Raw genomic sequence first — 21,260 nt, forward strand, 5'->3', positions numbered from 1 at the left:
TTGCCGAGGATCCTCATGATTAAACTCAAAGTTGCAGTGCGTCATGCTAAGCCCCTGTAAGCAGCATGATCCAATTTAGAGAAATCCCTCGACACAAGATGAGCCTGATCGTAAGCTGCTGCCAGGGGCAATAATTGGTTTGAGCATTCACGTGGTCCCGATTGCCTTGATCGAACACACCAGGAACTGTTCAGCTCCCGGCTGACAGAGACCGTGGACATGAAAGTGAAGCCAATAATGGAGCGTACCCATTCACAGTTCAGGGTCCACAGGTTCAACACAAACCGGATGTCTTCACCGGTGGAGTCAAGCTCCAACAATCCATTCACAGAAACAAAAGAGCTTTCAGGCCGACTTGTCAACCCTTTAGGTGGGATTGTACCTTTGAAGAATTCATTGACAGCAACAGGTATTAGCACAACAGTGAGACTATACAGATGTATCGTCACAGACTCATGCAGAAGTAAAAAAAAAAGAAGTAAACAACCATCATGCCACAGGATTGACCACATTTAAATAATGAAACTTTGAATCTGTGATGACAGCTAAAAATCGACCATGCGTCTGGCACAGACATGAGCCAGATACTTACGCGGGGCAAAGCCCGGCCTTTCCCTGAATAGAATCGGATTTCGTCTAATGTCTTTTTAACTGGCTGCAGTTTTGTTTACTGCTCAGTTGATTGGCAGTTGTGTGCACAACATCATCACATGCCATTTGTTTTGTTAGAGGTGCCCCGATATATCTGCCGTGTTGCCGTATTAGCCGATATTAACCTTGTTGATCTGCGTCCGTCTGCAATCTGTTGCCCGTGGCAAGAAATGGGGAGTAAAAATAAACTTCTAAAAATAAACAGCTTGAGAAAACAAAAAAGCAGGAAAAAACTGTTACTATCAACCTTTCAAATATCTGTATCGGCCAATGATCCCTCAGCCGGTGCGCCCCAAGTCAAGGTGAGGTCTTTGTGTTGCACATCCTAGAAACTCTGAAGCCCATCACCCAGTGTCACAGTGTGTGTTTAGACGGCTTTGCTGTGGACTGCGGGACCATCAGCAACCTCATGAAACGTCTTTGAGCTCCGGGTGAAAACAAACTTCTGGGACCGTCTTTTGTCACCTACATTACAAACTCAGGCACTTCCTGTCTTATCAACATGCAGAGGAATTATGAATTATGGAAAACACCTGCTATCAGGCGGCTCTATCAAGACTCCAGCTGATCCGGAACGCTTTGAAGTGACATGAACCAGTAAAAGAGATCATGTTTTACCCATTTTTGGCGTCTCTGCATTTGCACCCTGTAAAAATCCAGAATAGAATTTAATTGCGAGGTACTGCCATGACTCCCAAGACCTCGTATACCCGAGAGGGTGTACCCAGAGTTCAGGCTCTCTTGTGGTGAGCAGAGTCTTCAAACGGGAGGCAGAGCTTTCAGCTCCCAGTCTCCTCACCCTAAAAGTGTCACTCTCATCTTTTTAAGAACTCTGCTCGCCGTCTGCATGACCTCTTGGTGATTAAGGCACGGCAGACCAGCATGTTCTTTCCCCACCTTACATAGTGCACTTAAAAAATTCTGGATCTTATTTATGTTAACATATCCAGTTTTGTGGTCTCCCAACAGATTATTCAAAAAAAAAAAAAAAGACAGCAACAAACACAAAAAGAGAAACTAAGTTCTGGAAGCAAAAAGGCTGCCAAAGGCATAGGCGGAAGTAAAAATGTAATGTCCTCTTTTTGAAAATTAAGTTTTAGTTGCGGGTTGCACGGTGGTGCAGTGGTCAGCACTGTGGCCTCACAGCAAGAAGGTTCCGGGTTCGAGACCCGGCTCCAGCACAGGATCTTTCTGTGTGGAGTCTCCATGTTCTCCCTGTTCCTGTGTGGGTTCTCTCTGGTACTCCGGCTTCCTCCCACAGTCCAAAGACATCAAGAGGGGACTAGGCTGATTGATACTCTAAATTGACCGTAGGTGTGAATGTGAGTGTGAATGGTTGTCTGTCTCTATGTGTTGGTCCTGTGATGGACTGGTGACCTGTCCAGGGGGAACCCTGCCTCTCGCCCGTAGATGCTGGGATAGGCTCCACCCCCCCGCGACCCTTACTAGTAAGGAATAAGCGGAAGATGACGATGGATGGATGGAAGTTTTAGTTGCATCCTGTAATATTTTGAGATGTTTTGCTTTAAAAAAAACGCCAGTGGAACAAAAAAAACTTGCAAATTTGTCACTCCAGTCCACTAAAATGAACATTTTTTTCCTGTTGAGTGCTGTTGAATTATGATAGTGTAACATTCTGAGACAATTTACATTTGTTCAGGTTTCACTCATAAACTGGCTTATTTATCACTTACACTCAATAAGAGGACTGCAATGTTTGCATCTTATTGTTTGAGGGACTTAATTTCCTTTAATGCTTATTATGAGTTACATTGAGCTGTTTCAAATATTTTACCAGCTCTTACGTTAATAAGATGGACAAAATATTTTGAAAAACCTGTGTCATACAACCCTCTATTAGATGAAACGAATCAACACTAATGATACAAAAACTCCTCATGAAGTGAGGATTTATTCCAGGGCTGGCGCATCATCCTGCATCAGCTTAGTCCAGGTGGATCTGATACCTTCTCGTCTCGACTGACAGACATTTGACGACAGAATGCTGAAAATAACCATTAAAGCTTTATGAAAGAGGACCAAAGGTCTGTGAAACATCGACTTATTTTAATTTTTCATGTTTCAGTGCATTGAACATTCGTACAACGATAACACCCAGCAAATCTCCAAGGTTACATATGCAGGCTGAGAGCTGTTGAACTGGTGGTTTTATATTTTCGCTCCTAAGAGTTCCAGTTGGTCCTCCTGTCTGCCTCTGGAATGAGAGTCCAGTTGGGAGAAGGTGTTCCTGCAGCAAGCCAGTTGAAATCATCCACCTGGTTCCAGTTGTTGCGGTCCTTGTCAAGGCCAGACACATGAAAGTCCTCCTCCAGGGTGGGATAAGACCAGGAGAAGGGGGCGAAGCTGACTCCATGACAGTCCTCTATGATGGCTCGGCTGGTGACGTGCAGATACACCTGCGTGTCGGTGGTGTTGTGGGTCCGCATCTGCTGGCAGGGGAAAGCCAGTGTGCTGTTCCTACAATGAGCCACGAACACTGAGCTGGACACCGGCCCGCACAGGATCTCGCAGCTGTCGATGTGCTTCAGGTGCAGTGTGCTGGGGGAACCCAACAGACGGACCTTGCAGTTGGACAAGTGGGTCAGCAGCACATCCTGTTTCTGGATCTCCTCTGCCGTCTTTGTCAGAAACATGTCGCTCATGTTCGAGAAGCCGCACTGTTCTGAAGCGACTACTCCATCTGTCTTTGAGATCTCAGGTGTGGCAGCATCGGGTACAGGTGGTTCTGACACTGCTGGTGCTGAGACTTTATCTGCTGCCTTAGTTCGAGCTCGGAAAGCAAACTTCTTTTTGGGCAGAGCCTCCTCTCTTATCTCAGCAATGGAGGTCTGCAGCTTCTGGAGGGCAGCCTGGGCTTGACTCAGGTCGTACTTCGTTAGAAACACCATGCTGTCGTTGAGGAACTTCTGCAGCTGCGCCGTTCTAGCCGTCGCTTCCTCCAGCTTCTGGATGACCACAGGTCGGTCTGCCCCGGAGCAGCTCGACAGCAGCTCCTCGATGTTCCCCTGCTCGCTGTTGAAAGTAGAGCAGAAATACTCACTCTTCTCCTCGGCGACGGAGTGGCTCTCTTTGGCTTCTTTTCTCCGCTCGGCATCTTTTATCCTCGCCAGGTGACGTTTCTGAAGTCGCTCCTGTATGTTCAAACTACCGGCACTGCAAACAGGATCATCTACAGTCGTTGGATCCATGATGTTGCGCTTTAGGAAGTAATTGCGGAAGTGCAACGTCACTTGTTTTTCTTCGTGTGAAAAAAAAAAGGTTAAAGCTGCGTATCGCCCCCTTCAGTATCTGAGTGGTAACGGACCGCTGTGAATTTGTACTTCTCAGAAAACACAAAAACTGGAGACAAAACATCATAGTGAGTTGATTAAAGCAACAAAAAAAAGTCAAAAATACTTAAACAATTATTTTAAGAAGGTGATAACATTTAGAAACATTAAATTTAAACTCTTTGACACTCTTGATTTAAACTGGTTCATTTATTCTATCAAACATCTAGTTTTTGCACTTTTTAAAATATCTACCACAGGTGAAAATTTCTGTACATTAAGCTATTTCAACTGTTAAATAACCATGTGTGATAAATGTTTTATACTTTTTGTCATGCTATTAAATCTGTGGTCTTCCCTTTTTTATGCGGAATTAATGAATTTTTATTTTTTTTCTTAGAGAGGTAGTTCCATATTTGCTTAGGTACTTAAAAAAAAACACATAGAAAAGGTTTCTTTATAAATAGAGATAAGGAATTTTATCTGGTATCCTTTGCTTTAAAACTGTCTTGGTCTCATCCTGGGAATTCATCTGTAAGGTCCAGAGCTGGTCTGACCCCAGGGCCTTGACCTGAGGCTGGGAGTGGACGTCCATTAAAGTGTCCAGTGTGAGCCGTCTCTGAGTCTCCAGCCTGTTTCTTGTGTCCGATGAATTCCTTCATCACACGAAGTTCCCCCACAAATGGTTTCTACACAATTAAGAGCTGACTTTAGAGCCCATTTCTAACAGAACTATTAAAACACGTGTGGATATGTGGAAGGCCACAGAAGATGGTTGGATCTGCTTTTTCGGGAACAAAACACCACAATGTGAATGTTTCCTCAGTAAACTCCAAATTCTGCTCACAAGCAAATGCGTTGTCGTGTTTGGTGCAAATCATGATGGTTATGCAGCGTGAGAGCCCCCAGGGTCCTGCGGTCTGCGCACCACGGTGTACGTTGCTGGAGACACGAGAGAAGAGTTTTTTTTGTTTGTTTTGTTTGTTTGTTTTTCCAGGCTCAGTGGAATACGAGGGGCTCAGGTCTGTGCGGCGTCACAGGCTCTCTGTGTCTACTGGATGACTTTGGTCTCATTGTTCTGCGGGGTTCCTACTTTGATCTCTGACTTTAATGATAGAATTTTGACTTTGATCTGATTTTAATCTGCTTGGTCTCTGATGGCAGGATGATGTCAGAGCATCAAAACTATCGCGACCACCCGGTCCGGCCATCATCAACCGGAGAGCTTCGTCCGACTACACGTTGCATCATCACTGTTATCATCCAATCACGATGCTTCATGGGTGGTGTTGCCCCAGTGAGTGACTCAGCGACTGGCCTTAATTCATTATCTCCTGGGTCTGGCTGAGACATCAGGTGACGTGGCAATAAATCAGCGATGTTATTACCAATAAATAACTACAACTAAAAGCACAAACTATTCAACATGATAAAAATGTTTAAGCATAGCGATAGAGGCGAGCATAACACCTGGGTAAAAGGTAAAGGAAAAGCAGGGGAAGTTAGTTTTTAAGAGATAACTTTTTTTCCCCACTGAAATCTGAAAAGAAATCCGAGACAGTAAAATAAATCAATAAAAATCGTGACTAAACTAAATCTATCTTGTCTTCTCATTGGGTCTCAGTTGAATGAAAAATCTGAGAAATGCTCATGTCATAAACAAGCTTTTCTAGATTTAACCTATTCTGATGAATTTAAATAAACAGACATTTCTTCTGAGAATAGTAAAAAACAAAAGGAGGGTGACTTTTGTACATTGGTGTAAGAAATATTTGCTTATTATTAACACACTACTGTATTAAAAAAAACACTTTCTGTCCTCCATTATAGAGCAGTGGCTTTTATATTTGCTGTTTATGTGTAACATAACAAAGTCTATGCGGTCTACATTGCATGACACAAAATCAATTTTCATCTGCGTCTGAAATACATCGATTATGAGGCAACGGCTCCAGAGTTAATTGTCATACCTGAACTACGTCAAGGTGTGGCTCACGCATTTAGAGGCCCGCCCTCTACCGTTGGCAGTGGTAAACTTTAATATCTGCTGTATAGAGGGCGGCAAATATACAACTGTAATAAAAAAAAATGTCGGTTAAAATGAAAATACGTATATCTTTATGGTCTTTTAATCTGCATTTTCTGCTCAAATATGCGGATTGGTACAACACCGTTGTGAACTGATGGTATGAATTGCCTGCTAGTTGTGTGCACTACCCCAACAACCCGTGCGGTGATGGCGAGGAAACCCCGTTGACAAGGCACTGCTTTTTCATGACGGTGAGTTTCCCTTTGAGTGTATTATAATTTTGTGATAAAAATTTCAAGGAAAAAACACACACAGCCTCCTTCCTCTCTTCCTTCAGGGAGGGAAGAGAATTTGAGCGCAGAGAAAAATCTATCCGAGACAGAAGAGGGACAGTGAGAAAAATACATGAGTGGGAGAGGGAGAAGGAGGAGGAGGAGAAGGAGGGGGGAGCAAATTAAAAGTTGCCAAATGGAGATATTGGGTTTCAACAGGAGTGAGACAGGAGTAAAGGGTTTGCCTCTTTGAGTCGTCTTTATGTTATGCTAATCGGGATAAATATTTATGGCTCGACGCGGTGTGGTCCCTTAACATTTCGCCGAATTGCAACCGACGGGTTCAAAACAGGCGTCGTCGTCGGCATCGTGGCTAGCTAACCCAGAACAGGCCGATGTTTATGGTTAAAATGTCGCGGATCGTCCTTTGGTGGAGAACGACCCGGCTAGCGCGCGGGTTCGAACAAACAAACAAACAAAAAAGAGGGAGAAACTCCAGCGGTGGAAACGCTTCGGTTCGGCTTATCGAGACAAATGTGACGTTTTCGTGCTGGCAGATGAGCCACATCGAGGACAAATGAAAGCCTCCCCAACAGAGAAAGAAAGCACGTCAGCGACGGTCAGCCACGGGCTGGACGGGCGTTTTTTTTCTGTGCTACTCGAATGCGATTATCATTCTGTCGATTCAGTCTATTTTTGGAAATAAAAGTTGCCGGCTGTGCATTAGCTCGCTTTCTGAAAACCGGCAGCGGCACCACAACAGCCCCCCTTTTGTGGGATTTACAACAGGGGGCGACTAGCATGGCTCGCTCGCTGAGGCGCTTATGCTAGGGCGGATCTGGTGGCAGGATTTCAGATATTAATAAAAAAAGACAAAAAATGGAACTAAAGTGATTAAAATTTAAACATAACATGGTTTTATTGACTCGATTCTTGCAAATTATTCGTTTCGAAGCCAACTTGAACGCTCCTTTCCAACTGTCTCAGGCGACGGTGCTACCGCCGTTTCTAACAGCAGCTAACGCCCGAGCGTCGGCGAATGTGTCGCCTTGAATGGTGGATTTTTAACCAGTAACTTCACGTCGGCAGTGTTGGCTAAACTCAAGTAGTTTATCTGGATTACTGGGAGACAGAACAAGGCTGTTTCCACATTCATTTTGTCGTAAACTTGCCCCGTAATTAAAATAATCGTCGTGAATCGTGTAGCTTCGTGTGGCGAACGTTACATCCACGTTATCGTGTCTACTTGTAAAAGGACTACTGACTTGTGGGAAAGTGGCTTATTGTTTGTCATGTATTTGAACAAAAAAACAAATGTCTCCCTGTAGTATAGTTTGTTAAAGCAAGGCGTCTGATTAAAAATTGTACATTTAAAAGCAGCTTCTTATTTACTTCGACGCCGTTCTTTGTTCTCTCTGAACCAAAGATGGAGGCTGGACGTGGCTCTGCTGTAAAGACGACCTATTGCCGTATAACAGCCATTTTGTAGCACTGCAGTTAAACGAGTTGCGCCTGCAAGTCCCTCATGCCTTAGACTCGGTGTAACAGAACTTTTGAGGAAAAGACGCCCTTTTTAAGTACCTCTCTGATATTGTTGTGAATCACCTCAGGCACATAAAGCACAGAAAATAAGGGTAAACAACAGGGGAAGCAGACACACAAATTATAACTATCCTGCATCAAAAAGGTGACGAATTGCCTGTTTCCCCTTTTTAAAATGTGTATATATACACTTGTATACAGACACACAAAGTTAGCACCAAACGTTTCTTTTTTTTTCTGGCTGAAACAACATAAAGCCAACACCCCATTCAGTGTTGAAACTCAAACTGCCATTCAAGGTTATTTGGAGCAGGGTGGAGTTATTTACACTCAAATGCCCATTTTCACTGTGCAGACATGAGACAACCAATGTGGGAACAGCAGAGGAAAGTGAGGGGGGGGGGGGTGTGTGTCAGTGTCAGTGTCTGTCAGAGATATGTATATGAAGGCCACCATGCCCTTACTGCTACACTGATCTCCCACAGCACTGAATAACATATATGCCCCCCCCCCCCCGCACGCACGCACACACACACACACACACACACACACTTCCTCTCATTTCTCAAACATACCTGTTTTTGTATCTCACCTGTCTCACTCTTCAACACCCTGTTTCTCACATGTATGATATTGTAATATCACAACTGCGTTCTCTCACCCTGCAGCCCATCCTGTTAGTGGAAACGTAGGGTATTAAATGACTGAATCCATGCTTCCTGCTAGAAAACAGTGAGTGAGATGTCCTTACTGTTGTAACAAAACATACTTAGTTCTCACAACACACACACACACACACACACACACACACACACACACAGGCATATACCTCAGAATAAAAACAATAGTTTAAACTTCTGATCTTGTCCCAGTTCATGCCTCATTCTGTACTCTCTTATGCTCCTTAAGGTGTCATGGATGATGAGGACGATCGCCGTCTTCTGGATATTTTAGGGTAAAAAAAAACAAAACAAACAAACTTATGAATCTTGAATTTAAAGTGCAGTATTGATAACCCTTTGATTAAAGCCATACATACTGTAGGTACAACTGTATCTAAAGGGGGAGATGAATAATGTAAATGTTAAGGCTCATTCAGAGGGGTTCATAGTTGAATATTTCTTGTAATTAATTTAGATGAATGCCAAACTTTGCAGTCGAGAGTAGAATTTGACAGGTTTGGGGAAAAACAAACAACAACAAAAAAAAACCCTCTCCTACCTTTTTCAGAGATGTGGATGCATTGAATGACTATCTCCATGGCAGCAACAGCAAGTCCGTGAGTGACTCTTTTCATACTGTATATACCTGCCAATTTGAGAATGTTCAGTCCCTATTAAGACAGCAGACTGACGCGCATCTACAGTCGTCGTGTCCCCTCGTTGTCCCTCGGGATGGTTCAAATGTATACTCTCTCTCTGCAGATTGAGGAGGATGATGTAGCAAATGCAGCTTATGGGTCAGATTCATCCTTCTTCCCTAGTGACACTGTGAGTACACCGTATATGTGGTCATCGTTTTTATTTCTGATCATGGATGAGGGTTTCCTCTGGCTTTTTATTGGTAATACTCACCATTAAGGTTAAATTAACTTCAAGTTGAAGTCAGACGATCACTACATTCTGCACCACCGATCCCAACCGGATGGTTCAAGGTTCACAGCTTGACGTTAGGATGTGTCTCCATGTGTCTTGAGGGAAAGGAAACCCTGCCCAGACCACCCCTGAATGTGGTCTGAGCAATGAGATCTTAATGCCTCTTGTCCGCTGGGGATCAGATCACCTGAGAGGGTTGTTGGTGCCTGCCAGGCCTGACCAGGGCCCAAGACTCGAGCCCCAAGACTCAAGCCCCCTGGGAACACTGCTTTACATGCAGCTCACATGCTAACAGTTTCCTCTCTCTATCTCTAAATGCCTCATTTAGGCTAGCACCAACATTGGCCTCAAGGATGGCGCTTCTTCAATGGGTGAGTTTGGCGAGGATTCAGCCGGGGAAGGCCTCCAGCTCTCCAGCAGCCTTTCATTTATCGAGGATGAATTGGGGGCCGGGAGCTCCCCTGGAGGGGTGGATCTTGGGGGAGAAGATCAGCCCTTTGACATCCTCCAAAAGTCTCTCTTGGAGGCCGACATCACTGAACAGACGCTGGCCCAGGAGGCCTTGCTAGACTCCCAGCCTGCTCCCACTCTTGTCCAGGCTCCTGTCCCCTTCCCCTCCCAGCTGGTCTCTGGGGGTTATGGAGGGGGAGTGGGTGTGGTCACTACAGCAACAGCTGCTTTACCTGCTGGTCAGTTCCTGCAAGGAGTGTCCCAGCTCCCCAATGGCTCCACCCAGCACATCCAAGTGTTGGGCTCGTTTGGGGGAAGTAGTGGAGTGATGACTCTCAGTAGTTTGGAAAGAACTCCTCAGATTGTGCTGAGGCCAGGGGGGCCTGTAGCTACAGCAGGGGCAGCTACCGGTGGGCAAGTGTTTGCCCCCTCACAAGGGCAGATAGGCCAAGTTGGCTTACCTTTCAAAAACATCCCCCTTCAAAACATTATCATCCAGAGAGGCCCAGGAGGGACCCAGACTCTTGTCAGACCTATCCAGCCCAAACCCCACCAGGCTGGCACTCAGACTGTCTATAGCCTTCAACCGACTGCCTCCACCATTGCTAATATAGTTAATGCTAACACTGCTAGTCCTGGAGGACAGTACACTGCCAACGGCTCCATTGTAGTGCAGCCATCACTGGAGCAGCAACAAGTGCAGGCCCAGACGAATGTACCACCTGGACAGTTCTTGCTGCCCGGCTCTTTGGCGCTTACTCAGGCCAGCACCATCCACAATGGCCCCACTGACCCCAACTCCCTAATTACCACTCAGAACGCTGTGCAGATTGTTGCAGGGCAGAATTTCACTGCACAACCAGCGGGACAGTTAATTCTGAACCAGGGTGTCGTCAGCGCCAGTCAGGTCGGAGGGGGTGTAACTCAAACATGGACGAGAGTTTCTTGTGCTAGCACCACACCTGTACAAACATCGTGCGCTCCCGGGCGGCTGACTCTGGTAGGCCCGTCGACCGCGGGGATCAGCAGTCAAAGCCAGGTGTCAGCTAGCCCTGTGCAGCGCCTCCTTGTGACTCAAACTCAGAACTGTACTTCGTTATCCCCTTTACCTGGATCAGGGACACAGGAGCAGGTAAGTCTGTAACACTTCACTCTTGTTCTGCTCTTTATCTCTCCTTGAAACTCCTGTTTGACTGACTCACTGTCATTTTTATTTAAAAAAAAACAAACCCCGCATACAGGACAGACAGGTGCAGCTCAGCAGTATCCACGGTAACAGATATATTATGATTTAATCTTTTAATTCTACAGCATTTTTATTCTATTTTTATCCTAATGAGGTTGTTTGTTGTTGAATGATCTGTCTCAGCGATGAAAACCACGATGCAAGATTCAAGCCTAAACTCTCAGGTACATGACCTATTCCTGCCTGGTCTCCCTGCGTAGTTTCAGGTGGATTGGATGCTGGAGACGATATTTGTGCTGTTGTGCTTTTTAGGTTGGTGCACAGAAGAGGCCTGCCCCACCACCACTGACAAAAGGAGGAATGTGAGTTATTTGTGTGAGAGATTTCTAGTATTTGTGAAGTGCAGCTGCGTTTTTGACAGGCTTGACATCATCCATCAAATCAACCTTTCAGGATTCTGCAACAGCTAAGGAGCGATCACGCGGGAGTTCAGACGCCAGATCGACATCAGTTCACTTCAATCAACGATGCGCTGCAAAGACTCCTCTCCTACCACGTGTTCCAAGGAGCTCCACCCAGCCAGGATGAGTTCTCCCAGGGTACGCTCCTGAATATTCTGAGGCCCCGTTCAGTTCCGACATGAGTAATCAAAGTGGACAACCAAGTGCAGTCATGATGGCCCCCCTGATACATTCAGATCTGATTGCTCAGCCACGGTGGGCGGTTGTCTGGGCCGCATACGGCCACATTCTTTTAGCAGTGTGAATGTTTTCCGGGTGCATCATCTGCCGACGTCCTCTACGCGCTGTAACAGCGTCGTCAGTCATGTAACATGATGTTGGAAGATTTCACAAAAAGCCCACTGAGATGCATTGATCCCATCAATCTGGGTGATTTGGTTTGCCTGGAACAGAAGCGTCTGGAGGTACGGGAAGTGCATCTCTGGCTCCTGCCCGTTAGAAACAATAATGACTTCAGTTTTTGCAAACAGAAATGCTGCACATGTCCCTTATAGCTGCCAGGGAGGTCACGTGATCACCGGAGTCGGTTGTTAGCAGTATAACTTGAAAAGTTGAAGGTGGAATTTGATGAAATGCGGTAGGAGGATCGACCTCCGGCATCAGTCAGTTTGATTTCAGAATTAATCTGGAGCCGGATTAAAAGATGTCATATCGCCCTCACGGTGCCCTCCAGTTATGCCTCCGCATCCTGGAGGCATTCCTGTTCTTGAGCCGTCAGCCGATCCATCCTCAAATGAAACTGACATCCTGAGGCTCGGCCTGCGTTTGTGAAAGTAAAATGAAGTTTTAGAGAGAAAGTCCCGTTTACTGCAATTGTGGTTTGTCTCGTTGTTCACAGTGGATGAGGAATTTGAACTAGTAGCCACTCAGGTGCTGAAGAGGACCCAGGCCATGGTAAACAAATACAGACGACTACTGATGGTGGAGGCTGAGGTAGGCACACACACACACACACACACACACACCAGTGAACTCCGTCATACACACACATTTCATGTCTCCAGGTGTATAAAAGCTTGTCTCTCCTGGCCCTGCAGCATTCCAGTCCGTCATCGGAGATGGTGATGATCGATAGGACCTTTAACCAAGAGGAGCGCGGGACCCTGACACAAGACAAACGCATGGTACTAGTGGATCCAGGTAAAACAACGTGGGTGTGATGTCATCAATTATTTATATCGGTTTCTCAGGTTTTCTTCAACCCATCTCGTCTTCTCTGCTTTTCTAGATGCCTTTTTGGAGGATTTCTGCTGTGGAGTGAAATCGAAACGTTTCCAACATCCTCTCCCATCTCAGTCGTCCAGCTACAGCTGGAATCAGTCAGACAGAGGCTCGACACAGCCGCCATACAGGACAGACACGCAGCCTGGGTATGGAGACCCAGGAGGGGGTGGGGCTGTAGCATCAGGCGCAGCAGATAGACTCCGCCCTCCACCCTTAGAAAACAAGAGCATCTTGGAACTGAAGAGATCTCAGCAACATTACGAGCCTAGCGGCGCCAGCAACAACACCCTCGCCCCCGCCAACAGTTCCCCCCAAGGTAACTCACCTTTTGCAGCAACATCAGGTGGACAGACGCACTACCGGGCGTCTCAACACCTGTCCTCCCATCCCATCCAGACCCCCAACACCCCTCAGCTCTCGTCACCCCCTCACCTCGATACAGACTCTGCTCTAGAGGCGGCAGTCAACAGCATCCTGGAATGTTAAGACCGTCGACATGTCGCTCCATGTTCAGATATCTTTTGTATTTATTTTGCAGTAAACTTGTATTCCCCGGTTGGGGGGAGGGGGGTTACTCTTTTTTCAGGTCTGCTCTTTGTGGTACCATCTCGGCCATGTAGCATGTTTCAAGTTTGTCATTTTTTCGAGGCATGACCCTGTTAATTTGAAGACAGGCACTTAGAAATACCTATAAAGATCCGGGATTGTGTGCAATGCAATGGACTGATAGAGGACGATGTTCTTGGTTGGTATATTTAAACACACTTTACAGGGGGAAGTGACCGGAACGCAAGAAAATTCCTCTTCACACACAAACAATTCCAATTTTGTGCCAGTGAATTCCCCGACTACCTACGCTGAAGAACAGGGATGAGGGACAAAATAATGACTCTGTGCCTAATTCTTTTGTTTCGTTTTTTTTTTTTTTTTTAATTTTTATTTTTGAAGTGTTTACATGAAGAATTTCTATTGTAGAATTTCCTTCCTGCATTACAAACATTCAAAGTCACAGGATGTAAACTTCCTTACAGTGAAGCTCACATATACACTTAGAAAAATTGCACTAAATGTACCGTGGTTTATTTCAGAACTATAGGTGTGTGTATCTATATCTATATATAGATATATACACACCTATGAGGCTTTTGTCAATATGCAGTGTTCACTAGGCTAAACAGAATGTGAATATTTGGAATGAACCAAAATGTTTGCGCCTGCAACAAGCATAGCCTCTGAATCACACTAGAAAGCAGTCAAACTAGTCAGTAGAAGTGTTACTGTGCGCCGCCACGCTGGTTTTCTTGTGCTAACGTCATGTTTTGTTTTGTTTTTTAGCCTTTTCTTTTGTACCTTAAAGGTATGCGAGCCCCTACACAGACGCGTGGCAAATCCCTCGATTTTGTTCTCTCCAGTTTCAACCACGTTTTACCGCGTTTGTGTCAGGGGAGCTAAATCCTCAGATTGAGGAGGTAACGTTACAAATGTTTGATATTTCTCTTTTGTTGGTATTTGTTCCCACCCCGGCTTTGCGCTAAACTTATTTTGAAACGATGCCAGAGGGGATTGTACACATCTGTCTGCCTTTTGCGTTGTACATCATTCATATCGATGCTTTACCACCTTGGTATGTCTGTCGAGTGTGTTTGTGCTCATCCGACCACACACACACTGGTTTACCTGCTTTCATGTAGCTTGTTTTGACTGCCATAATCAACTGTTGTCTCAGCTTCTCAAGCTGTGTTTTCGTCTCATGTAACAGTTTCTATTTTCAAATATTTGTGACTTTTTCTGCTCTTTTCTTCGGAGCCCCTGTCATCAACGGACTAAAATGAGAGACGTGCAAGTCTGCGCTGATGAAGCCCTCTGATGCGTGGAGCTGCAACAGTGTCCATACGTAACAATTTACTGCAAAGTACTGCTTTCTTGGCAACCCCCTCTGCCAAACAAGGCCAGTTTACCTTGATTTCAGGGTAGATTTAATGCAACTTTTTTTTTTTTTGTAATAGTTAACCATGTAATTTACGGATTATAAATCTTTGAGCAGATACCAAATTCACCTCAATGGATTTTAAATCCAGGTTATAAACCGTCGGTCAAGATTTTCTCTGCTGACATTAGGGGGAGCTCTGTACTTTCCTTTCTTAGCAGCGCAACCAAAATTAATCCGAGTGTTGTACTGTCCAGAATCAACATGGGGTTTTATTTGGCCGTTGGAAAGAAACAGTTTAATGCGCTTAAATTGACTTTGTCTTGTTTCCTATTGTCATTGTTGTTGAGACAGAAGTCAGCCTTCTTTGATATTTCATCATGGTTAAGAATTAAAGTTAAACGTGGCACTCGTGTCTATGTTTGTGGAACTTAAGAAATCTTCACAACAATGTACCACAGAAAGTTGGGGGGTGGGTGGGGTTTGTTTTGGCCAAATTCTCTACTGGAGGACCAAAGGGTGGCCTGAACGGTTACTGGGGTTGATTCTGGATGACAACTCTCTCCTGTGAGCGTATCTGTCAAATATGCCAGCTGATGGGCAACGGGAGCAGATTGAAGGCCTTTTTATACGGTGTGTTTGAGAACATGTTTTTTTTTTTTCTTTCCCTGGCATGTGTGAGTGCCAGTGGCCGTTGCAGCCTTGCCGGTGTGTCGATATCTTCTTATGTATCTCAACCAGTGCACAATGGTGAGACTGAAACTGGGCTCGCTGCTTTGTAAACACCCACAAACGTCACGTATTGCGACTGCTGCGTTTCTACCCGCAAGACAACAGTTTTGGAGCCCAGCGCAGGCAAAACATTGTTAGTCTGGATGCATATCAGTGTGCAAGGGCCTACTGTGCTTCTTTCTCCTGTTTTGTTTCCTCTGCCTGTCCATTGGTTTGGTCTCACTTGATTTGTATAGTTTGTTTTGTATAAAAATGAAAAGTGAAACACAAAATATTTATAATTTTTGTATGGAGGAAAAACAACAAAAAAGAAGAAAGAATGTAAAACAAAACGTGAAATAATTTTTTTATTGTGTTGGCTAAGAAGTGATGTCAGGAAAAGTAGTCCCCCCCCCCCCCCCCCCCTCAAAAAAACCCAACCCCAACAACAACATACTGTCATTTCTTCATTTGTAGCTAATGTGTGTTCACTACAGCAGCAAGGAGAGTCAACAATAAATTCATTTTGAATAATAACGAACTGGTCCAGTCCGGCTGAGAGCCTCCTTCAGTGTCCCTCCATTACTATTCTGTGAGTGTTCAAACTGGTGCCGAGGAACTAAGCGTGCATAATAACATCATGCGACGGGAGGGGGGGTGTGAGGCATTGCAGAAGAAAAACAAGATTTGTAACCCTCTGCTTCACAGATAGGATCTTTTCACAGTTGCATGAGACATTTAGAATTTTCATGTTTATCTACATTTGGGCTGCCAGACTTTATCAAGTTAAAAATCAGCTGGCTCACTTTAATCCTCTTACAGATTCCAGCACCGAGGCATCGGCACAAAAGCAGCAGAGAAAACTCTGCATAGCAAACATTCAACCCCAGGGCAGCTCTGGTTTGAGCGACAGTGACACCTAGTGGAGCCTTTGGGACACTCGCTGTGGGATTGTTGCAGTTCTCAAGTCAACGTAACAGACTACTGAAGTTTCTAAACTCGGACGCGTTCAAATGGAACGGCTCGATGATGAGAGAAGAAAGAAAGGAAAGAAAGTTCCTCCCCCCCCCCTCTTCCTTAATTACATAACTTAATAGAAGGACATCATATAAATCAAATATTTCTGATTTATGATAAATATAGTAGTTTGGGGAAAACCGTAAGAATCCCCCAGAGTCCAAAATGAATAAATAACTCAGTTTGACATCACTTAAGACGACACAAAACGCACGGAGACACTAAACTGATATCAACCCGGGATGGTGGCGGTGCTCTATTCTTAGATTTGTCCAGAAAAGAAACTGAAAGTTTGACTCAAAAAAAAAACAAAAGCCACATCAGTTTCAAGAATCAAAAAGCCATATAATTTGGGTGTTTTTTTTTTTTTTAGCCTTTTCCAGGGAAAGAATGTCCCTTGCTCCTTTTCCTTCAAAGGAAATAACGTGGAACACCATTAAAGTGTGTGATAAAGCGCGCGCTGTATGCAGAGCCATGATTTGTCCAACTTTCAAAGAGTCAGAAACTCATAAATGACTCATTACGGGCTGGATGTACTTGATGTGCTCAGTATTTGGCCAGGCCGGCTACATCTTATTCATATAAGGCCTCAAATATCATAAAGCAGATCCTGCACAGGCGTCCAGGAACCATCGCTGATGTAATGCGCCCCCCCCCCCCCGGTTCCCTTCTTAAATGGTAAATGGACTCAATTTTATATAGCGCTTTTCTACCTTAGCGGCACTCAAAGCGCTTTACAGTGTCATCTCATTCACCCGTTCACACACACACTCACACACTGATGGTGGAGGCTGCCATGCAAGGCGCCAACCTACTCATCAGGAGCAATTATGGGTTCAGTATCTTGCCCAAGGACACTTCGACATGGTCACCGGGGTCGGGGATTGAACCAGCGACCAGCGACCCTTCGGTTGCTAGACGGCCATTCTACCCCTGAGCCATGCCGCCCACCAGTCTGGTTACAGTCTGGTCTCTCCCAACATCTTCCTCTTGAGCTTAGTGGTACTTCCTCCATCGCTCTTTCTCTGGAATTAAAAAAGAAAACATGTAACCACATACACAGAAAAACAGTGGGATTGATCCACACGACTTACTGATGCGAGGGTACCCCCAGATGTAGCTGACGACAAAGTATCCCACCAGCAACATGCTAACTCCACCCACGCGACTCATCACGCTAATATACTTCCTGTTGTACCACCACCAGCCTGTAGGAGACACCAAACCAGAACTGGGCATTTCAGGAAATACTGAATGTAAGATTTACGAGTGGAAACGTGGGAACAGCCAGCCTGGATCCATTTAGTCACATGACACACCAACCAGCTCACGTCACTGGTGTTCTATTTGTTTGGCAGAAGTGACGCCTCAATAGACAACCCGCAGAACCATGAATGGTCATTGTGACTTGACCAGACCAGCAGGCTCTCCAGGCTAGCTGGTTCTACGGGTCTCTGTAAGAATGTCAGTGAGCGTGTTTCCCCAAAGGGTACTTTCAGTGCACTGATCCAGGAGCAGGTGTGTTCTGTGACAGGTGCGCGTGCTGACCTCTTCGTATGCTTTCCACCACGTCTTTGGGTTGGGTGGTCGTCCTGCTGGCCAGCCACTCATGTAGCTCCCTCAGTCTCACCTGGCCAAGCCTCTGCTGCGCCAGATCACCTGCGATTCATGACAGTCAGTCAAGCTGCTGATAGCGAGACGTGATCCTGGGTACTGGCTCACTTCCGATTCCAGACACAGACCATAAAGTGTTTCAAAGGACATTCACATGGAGTGACAGCTAAAACGCATTTCCTTCACCAGTAGAAATTCATGCTGGGAGCTGTCAATTTAAAACAAGTGGGATATTTCAATTTTAGCTGCGCTGGAGACATCTTTACACCTTGATCCCACGATGAAGCCCAACCAGAGATTTTGCAGCGTTAGAGAACGCTTAACGGCATTCAGTCTGCTTCACAACGCAGCTCCAGCGTCCATCTGGTGTTACTAACTTGACTGAGCAGAAAAGACTCAGAACACACCGCCGACGCCACGATGGAAATGGTTTCAGGTCAAATTCTGAAAGCGAATATTGATGTGCATCTTCTCTCGTTAGCGGGACTCGGCTTGTAGCATGCACACAGGAACATGAATGAAATATTTTCTTATTAATTATAACAATGTAAATTCATTAAGAATGTAAACATAGCCAAAGCTTTCTTTAGAAGACCTCCCTCAGATGTAAGTTTTTTTTTGTTTTTGTTTTTACAAAATCTCCCTTTAAAATTCAAATGAAAAAATGCAGGTGAAAACAAACTCAAACGTCAAATAACGGTCTGAAGCAGCTCTGCACACTTTCAGTTTGGGTTGACTTTGGCGACCCCTCTGGTCAAACGTGGTAGTGAGCACTTAATCTGAAGTGACACAAGAATGCAACAGATCTAGTTTGCAGGACGCGTAGTGATGAGGTCACATCTTATTTGTGACAGAAAACTAATAAAAAGGTATGATGGCAGATGGTCGGTGCTTCGTCACCAGAACCTGCTTTTCACCAGTGAATACTGACCGGCAGCGTTCTCTTTCCCGAGCTGGCGTTCCTTCATCACTTCACCATCAGCTCTTTCCACCCTCACAGGAAGAGGAGGGAGAGGACAGGACTGACGGCCCCCCATCGGACCCCCGTGAGTGCTGCCCCTGTGCTGGAGGGAGGTCTGGCTCGCCGGGGACGACAGCAGTGTTGCGGGGGAGGTTCGTTTGGACTCAAGGGAATCGTCCCATTTCGGGGGGACTGAAGACGCTTGTTCGGGCTGCTTTGTCTGAACAAGCGTCGGAACCCTCTGTTGTGAATTAGTGCTGGTCGGCTGGTCCCCCAGAGTTTCAGTCTTGTCCAGTCTACCATCTTTCTGATCTCCTGCTATAACTGGACTGGTTTTGCCATTTAGGTCCTGAGCAGCTTCAATCAGGCCCAGGAGGCGTGGCCTGCCTTTTGTGGATCGGGCCAATGTGGCCCTAACGTCCTGGAGTGTGATTTTCGGCTGATGACCGCTACTTCCTGTGTTCCATGACAACTCATCCCCAGAAAAATCCTCTGTGTGACCATCTTTGGCACCATTTTCACTGACCTTCAAGTGCGGAGAGGTATTTTTAGTTTTAGCGGGTGACTTCTGAGAGACACCTTTGGGAAGGACAGTTCCTTTCACTGTGTTTTTGTTTAGACTGGATCTTCGGGGACCTGTTTCTGGACTTTGTAGAGTTAAATCTGAGAGCCGGCCCTGTGGAGTCGATCCCTCCGAAACCTGGTCGGACTTTGCGGCTTCTATCGAAGCATGTAGACTCGTCTTTTTCAGCTTAGAGGGAGATGAGGACGGGGTGGAGATGAGGGGAGGGTTGGCAGAGGAGAGCAAGCTGGTTGTTTTGTTTTGCTCAGACAGCTTTGGTTTCTTCTTCTTTGTTGATGCTGGCTGTGACGTAACGCTCTCCTCCGGCGGTAACAGTCCTAATGACGCCGCCGACACCTTCCTTGTCGCAAGGGGCCCCGTTGTTACAGCTGCTGACTTCCTCCCTTTTGTTTTGGACAGGCCTGAGATCACCTGACCTGGCGTTTGACTGGCATCGTGTCCAGTTGAAGGCGTTTTAGAAGTGGCAGCTGCCTTGCAGTGGGACAGGTGGCTCTTCAGTCTTTTGTAGGTTTTCCCACAGAATGGACACACCTCTGTGGGGGGAGGGAAAAAAAAAACCTCCCAAGTTGAAGTATCTGATTTAATATGGTTACACACTGCAATGCATTCAGGACAGTGAGACCTTATATGCTCACAAGTAAGTAACTGAGAGAATTAGTGAACCAACATCATGGATGATGCCTGCTTAGCTGTGTCCATTTCACTTCATACGTTACATACACAACATCAACCGTCCATTAGGGGTTAAAATTTGTTATAACTGCACCGTTATTCTGTGTGTGTGTGTGTGTGTGTGTGTGTGTGTGAGGGGATGTGTGCGTGACGTGACGTCTCGCTCTGATGACGGAACTATTTTGTGACACTTACCGCCGGAGCTCATGGTGGACGCGTCTGGAAAGCAAAGACAAATAAAAATTAAATTAGGTAGAGTGGGTTGTTGTATACGGGGAAAGAGTGAAGTCGCTCTTGTGTCACTAATAAGTCCATTTCAGGCTCTGTTGTCAGGTTGAAGCCCCGTCAAACGGGGGCCAACGGTCGCAGCGGTCGTACTAGCTTCTTGAACAAGGAAAGACCCTTTAGGTGACGCGTTAAGAGCCTGTGTGTAAATTACAATCACATAAATAAAATTAATACCTGATATGTTAATGATGGGGTTCAAAAACAACACAAATAAAGGATTACTTATTATTCAGTTGTCTCTGGCGGTTCATTAACGTCCAACATGTGCAGTTGTCAGTGGGTGCGGCCCGCCGCCTTCACGGTCTCCGGCGAGTCGGGATGTGTCTCTGCCGCTTACTTCCGGCTTCGCGTTTGTCGTCTTTATCGGAACGGACGCGGCAATTTCGGAGATTTATCTGGAGCTAAAATCCTTTACATTTGAGTGAGCTGCGTGTTTGCTTGAGAGTCGCGATTGTGATCTAATTTGAGAGCATTAGCAGGTTAGTCGTTTAAAGCACCTGGGCCAACAGGAAACCGATTTGTGGGGGATTTTTCAGGAGCAGATGTGGTTTCAGTCTCTACGTTACCTCGTGCAAGCTCAAACCAGTTTTTGTTTGGAAAAAACAAATAAACAAAACAGAGTCCACTTCGTTGATGAATGCAGAACTTTCAGTTCCATCCTGTAACTTTGCCCATGTATGATGTTTTTATGATGTAGCAGGGTTTACAGGCCAAAGACTAAGATTAA

The 21,260-nt window shown here is 45.6% G+C and overlaps 3 protein-coding genes across 9 annotated transcripts; 1 reads left to right on the forward strand and 2 right to left on the reverse strand.

Annotated features, from left to right (window-relative positions):
* Positions 1–2,514: 2,514 nt before the first annotated feature.
* tbcc (tubulin folding cofactor C) lies at positions 2,515–4,292 on the reverse strand. The gene has a single exon (XM_086194719.1). The coding sequence runs from the start codon at positions 3,858–3,860 to the stop codon at positions 2,835–2,837; it is 1,026 nt and encodes a 341-aa protein (XP_086050845.1). The 5' UTR covers positions 3,861–4,292; the 3' UTR covers positions 2,515–2,834.
* Positions 4,293–5,958: 1,666 nt separating this feature from the next.
* bicral (BICRA like chromatin remodeling complex associated protein) lies at positions 5,959–15,923 on the forward strand. 4 transcript variants are annotated; one of them, XM_086194710.1, is made up of 13 exons: positions 5,959–6,221; positions 8,453–8,516; positions 8,694–8,739; positions 9,015–9,063; positions 9,209–9,274; positions 9,708–10,961; positions 11,071–11,101; positions 11,199–11,239; positions 11,328–11,377; positions 11,469–11,614; positions 12,375–12,469; positions 12,574–12,676; positions 12,765–15,923. In XM_086194710.1, the coding sequence occupies exons 3-13, from the start codon at positions 8,699–8,701 to the stop codon at positions 13,244–13,246; spliced, it is 2,358 nt and encodes a 785-aa protein (XP_086050836.1). In that variant the 5' UTR covers positions 5,959–6,221; positions 8,453–8,516; positions 8,694–8,698; the 3' UTR covers positions 13,247–15,923. The 4 variants fall into 4 exon arrangements, with proteins under 4 accessions (XP_086050836.1, XP_086050840.1, XP_086050837.1 ...); XM_086194714.1 differs by lacking the exon at positions 5,959–6,221 and adding an exon at positions 6,285–6,362; XM_086194711.1 differs by lacking the exon at positions 5,959–6,221 and adding an exon at positions 6,389–7,929.
* A 1,146-nt stretch (positions 15,924–17,069) lies between these two features.
* LOC147239883 (uncharacterized) lies at positions 17,070–20,995 on the reverse strand. Of its 4 annotated transcripts, none has more exons than XM_086194717.1 (6): positions 20,708–20,995; positions 20,441–20,464; positions 18,961–20,106; positions 17,964–18,074; positions 17,510–17,623; positions 17,070–17,440 (listed from the first exon to the last, which is right to left on the reverse strand). In XM_086194717.1, the coding sequence occupies exons 2-6, from the start codon at positions 20,451–20,453 to the stop codon at positions 17,412–17,414; spliced, it is 1,413 nt and encodes a 470-aa protein (XP_086050843.1). In that variant the 5' UTR covers positions 20,454–20,464; positions 20,708–20,995; the 3' UTR covers positions 17,070–17,411. The 4 variants fall into 4 exon arrangements, with proteins under 4 accessions (XP_086050843.1, XP_086050842.1, XP_086050841.1 ...); XM_086194716.1 differs by having other exon boundaries at positions 20,756–20,994; XM_086194715.1 differs by having other exon boundaries at positions 20,441–20,669; positions 20,756–20,994.
* Positions 20,996–21,260: the final 265 nt, after the last annotated feature.

Source organism: Aulostomus chinensis, chromosome 23 (genome assembly GCF_037954235.1).
Source record: "Aulostomus chinensis isolate RoL2024-O1b breed Wild chromosome 23, RoL_Achi_v1.0, whole genome shotgun sequence".
Taxonomy (NCBI): Eukaryota; Metazoa; Chordata; class Actinopteri; order Syngnathiformes; family Aulostomidae; genus Aulostomus; species Aulostomus chinensis.

Coding starts and splice junctions, on each gene's coding strand:
- bicral (XM_086194710.1), top strand. CDS start 8,699: ATGGATGATGAGGACGATCGCCGTCTTCTGGATATTTTAGG. Junction 11,240..11,327: donor ATTCAAGCCTAAACTCTCAG/GTACATGACCTA, acceptor TGTGCTTTTTAG/GTTGGTGCACAGAAGAGGCC. Junction 11,378..11,468: donor CCACTGACAAAAGGAGGAAT/GTGAGTTATTTG, acceptor TCAACCTTTCAG/GATTCTGCAACAGCTAAGGA.
- tbcc (XM_086194719.1), bottom strand. CDS start 3,860: ATGGATCCAACGACTGTAGATGATCCTGTTTGCAGTGCCGGTAGTTTG.
- LOC147239883 (XM_086194717.1), bottom strand. Junction 18,075..18,960: donor CGGGAAAGAGAACGCTGCCG/GTCAGTATTCAC, acceptor CATGAATCGCAG/GTGATCTGGCGCAGCAGAGG. Junction 17,441..17,509: donor CTGGGGGTACCCTCGCATCA/GTAAGTCGTGTG, acceptor TTTTAATTCCAG/AGAAAGAGCGATGGAGGAAG.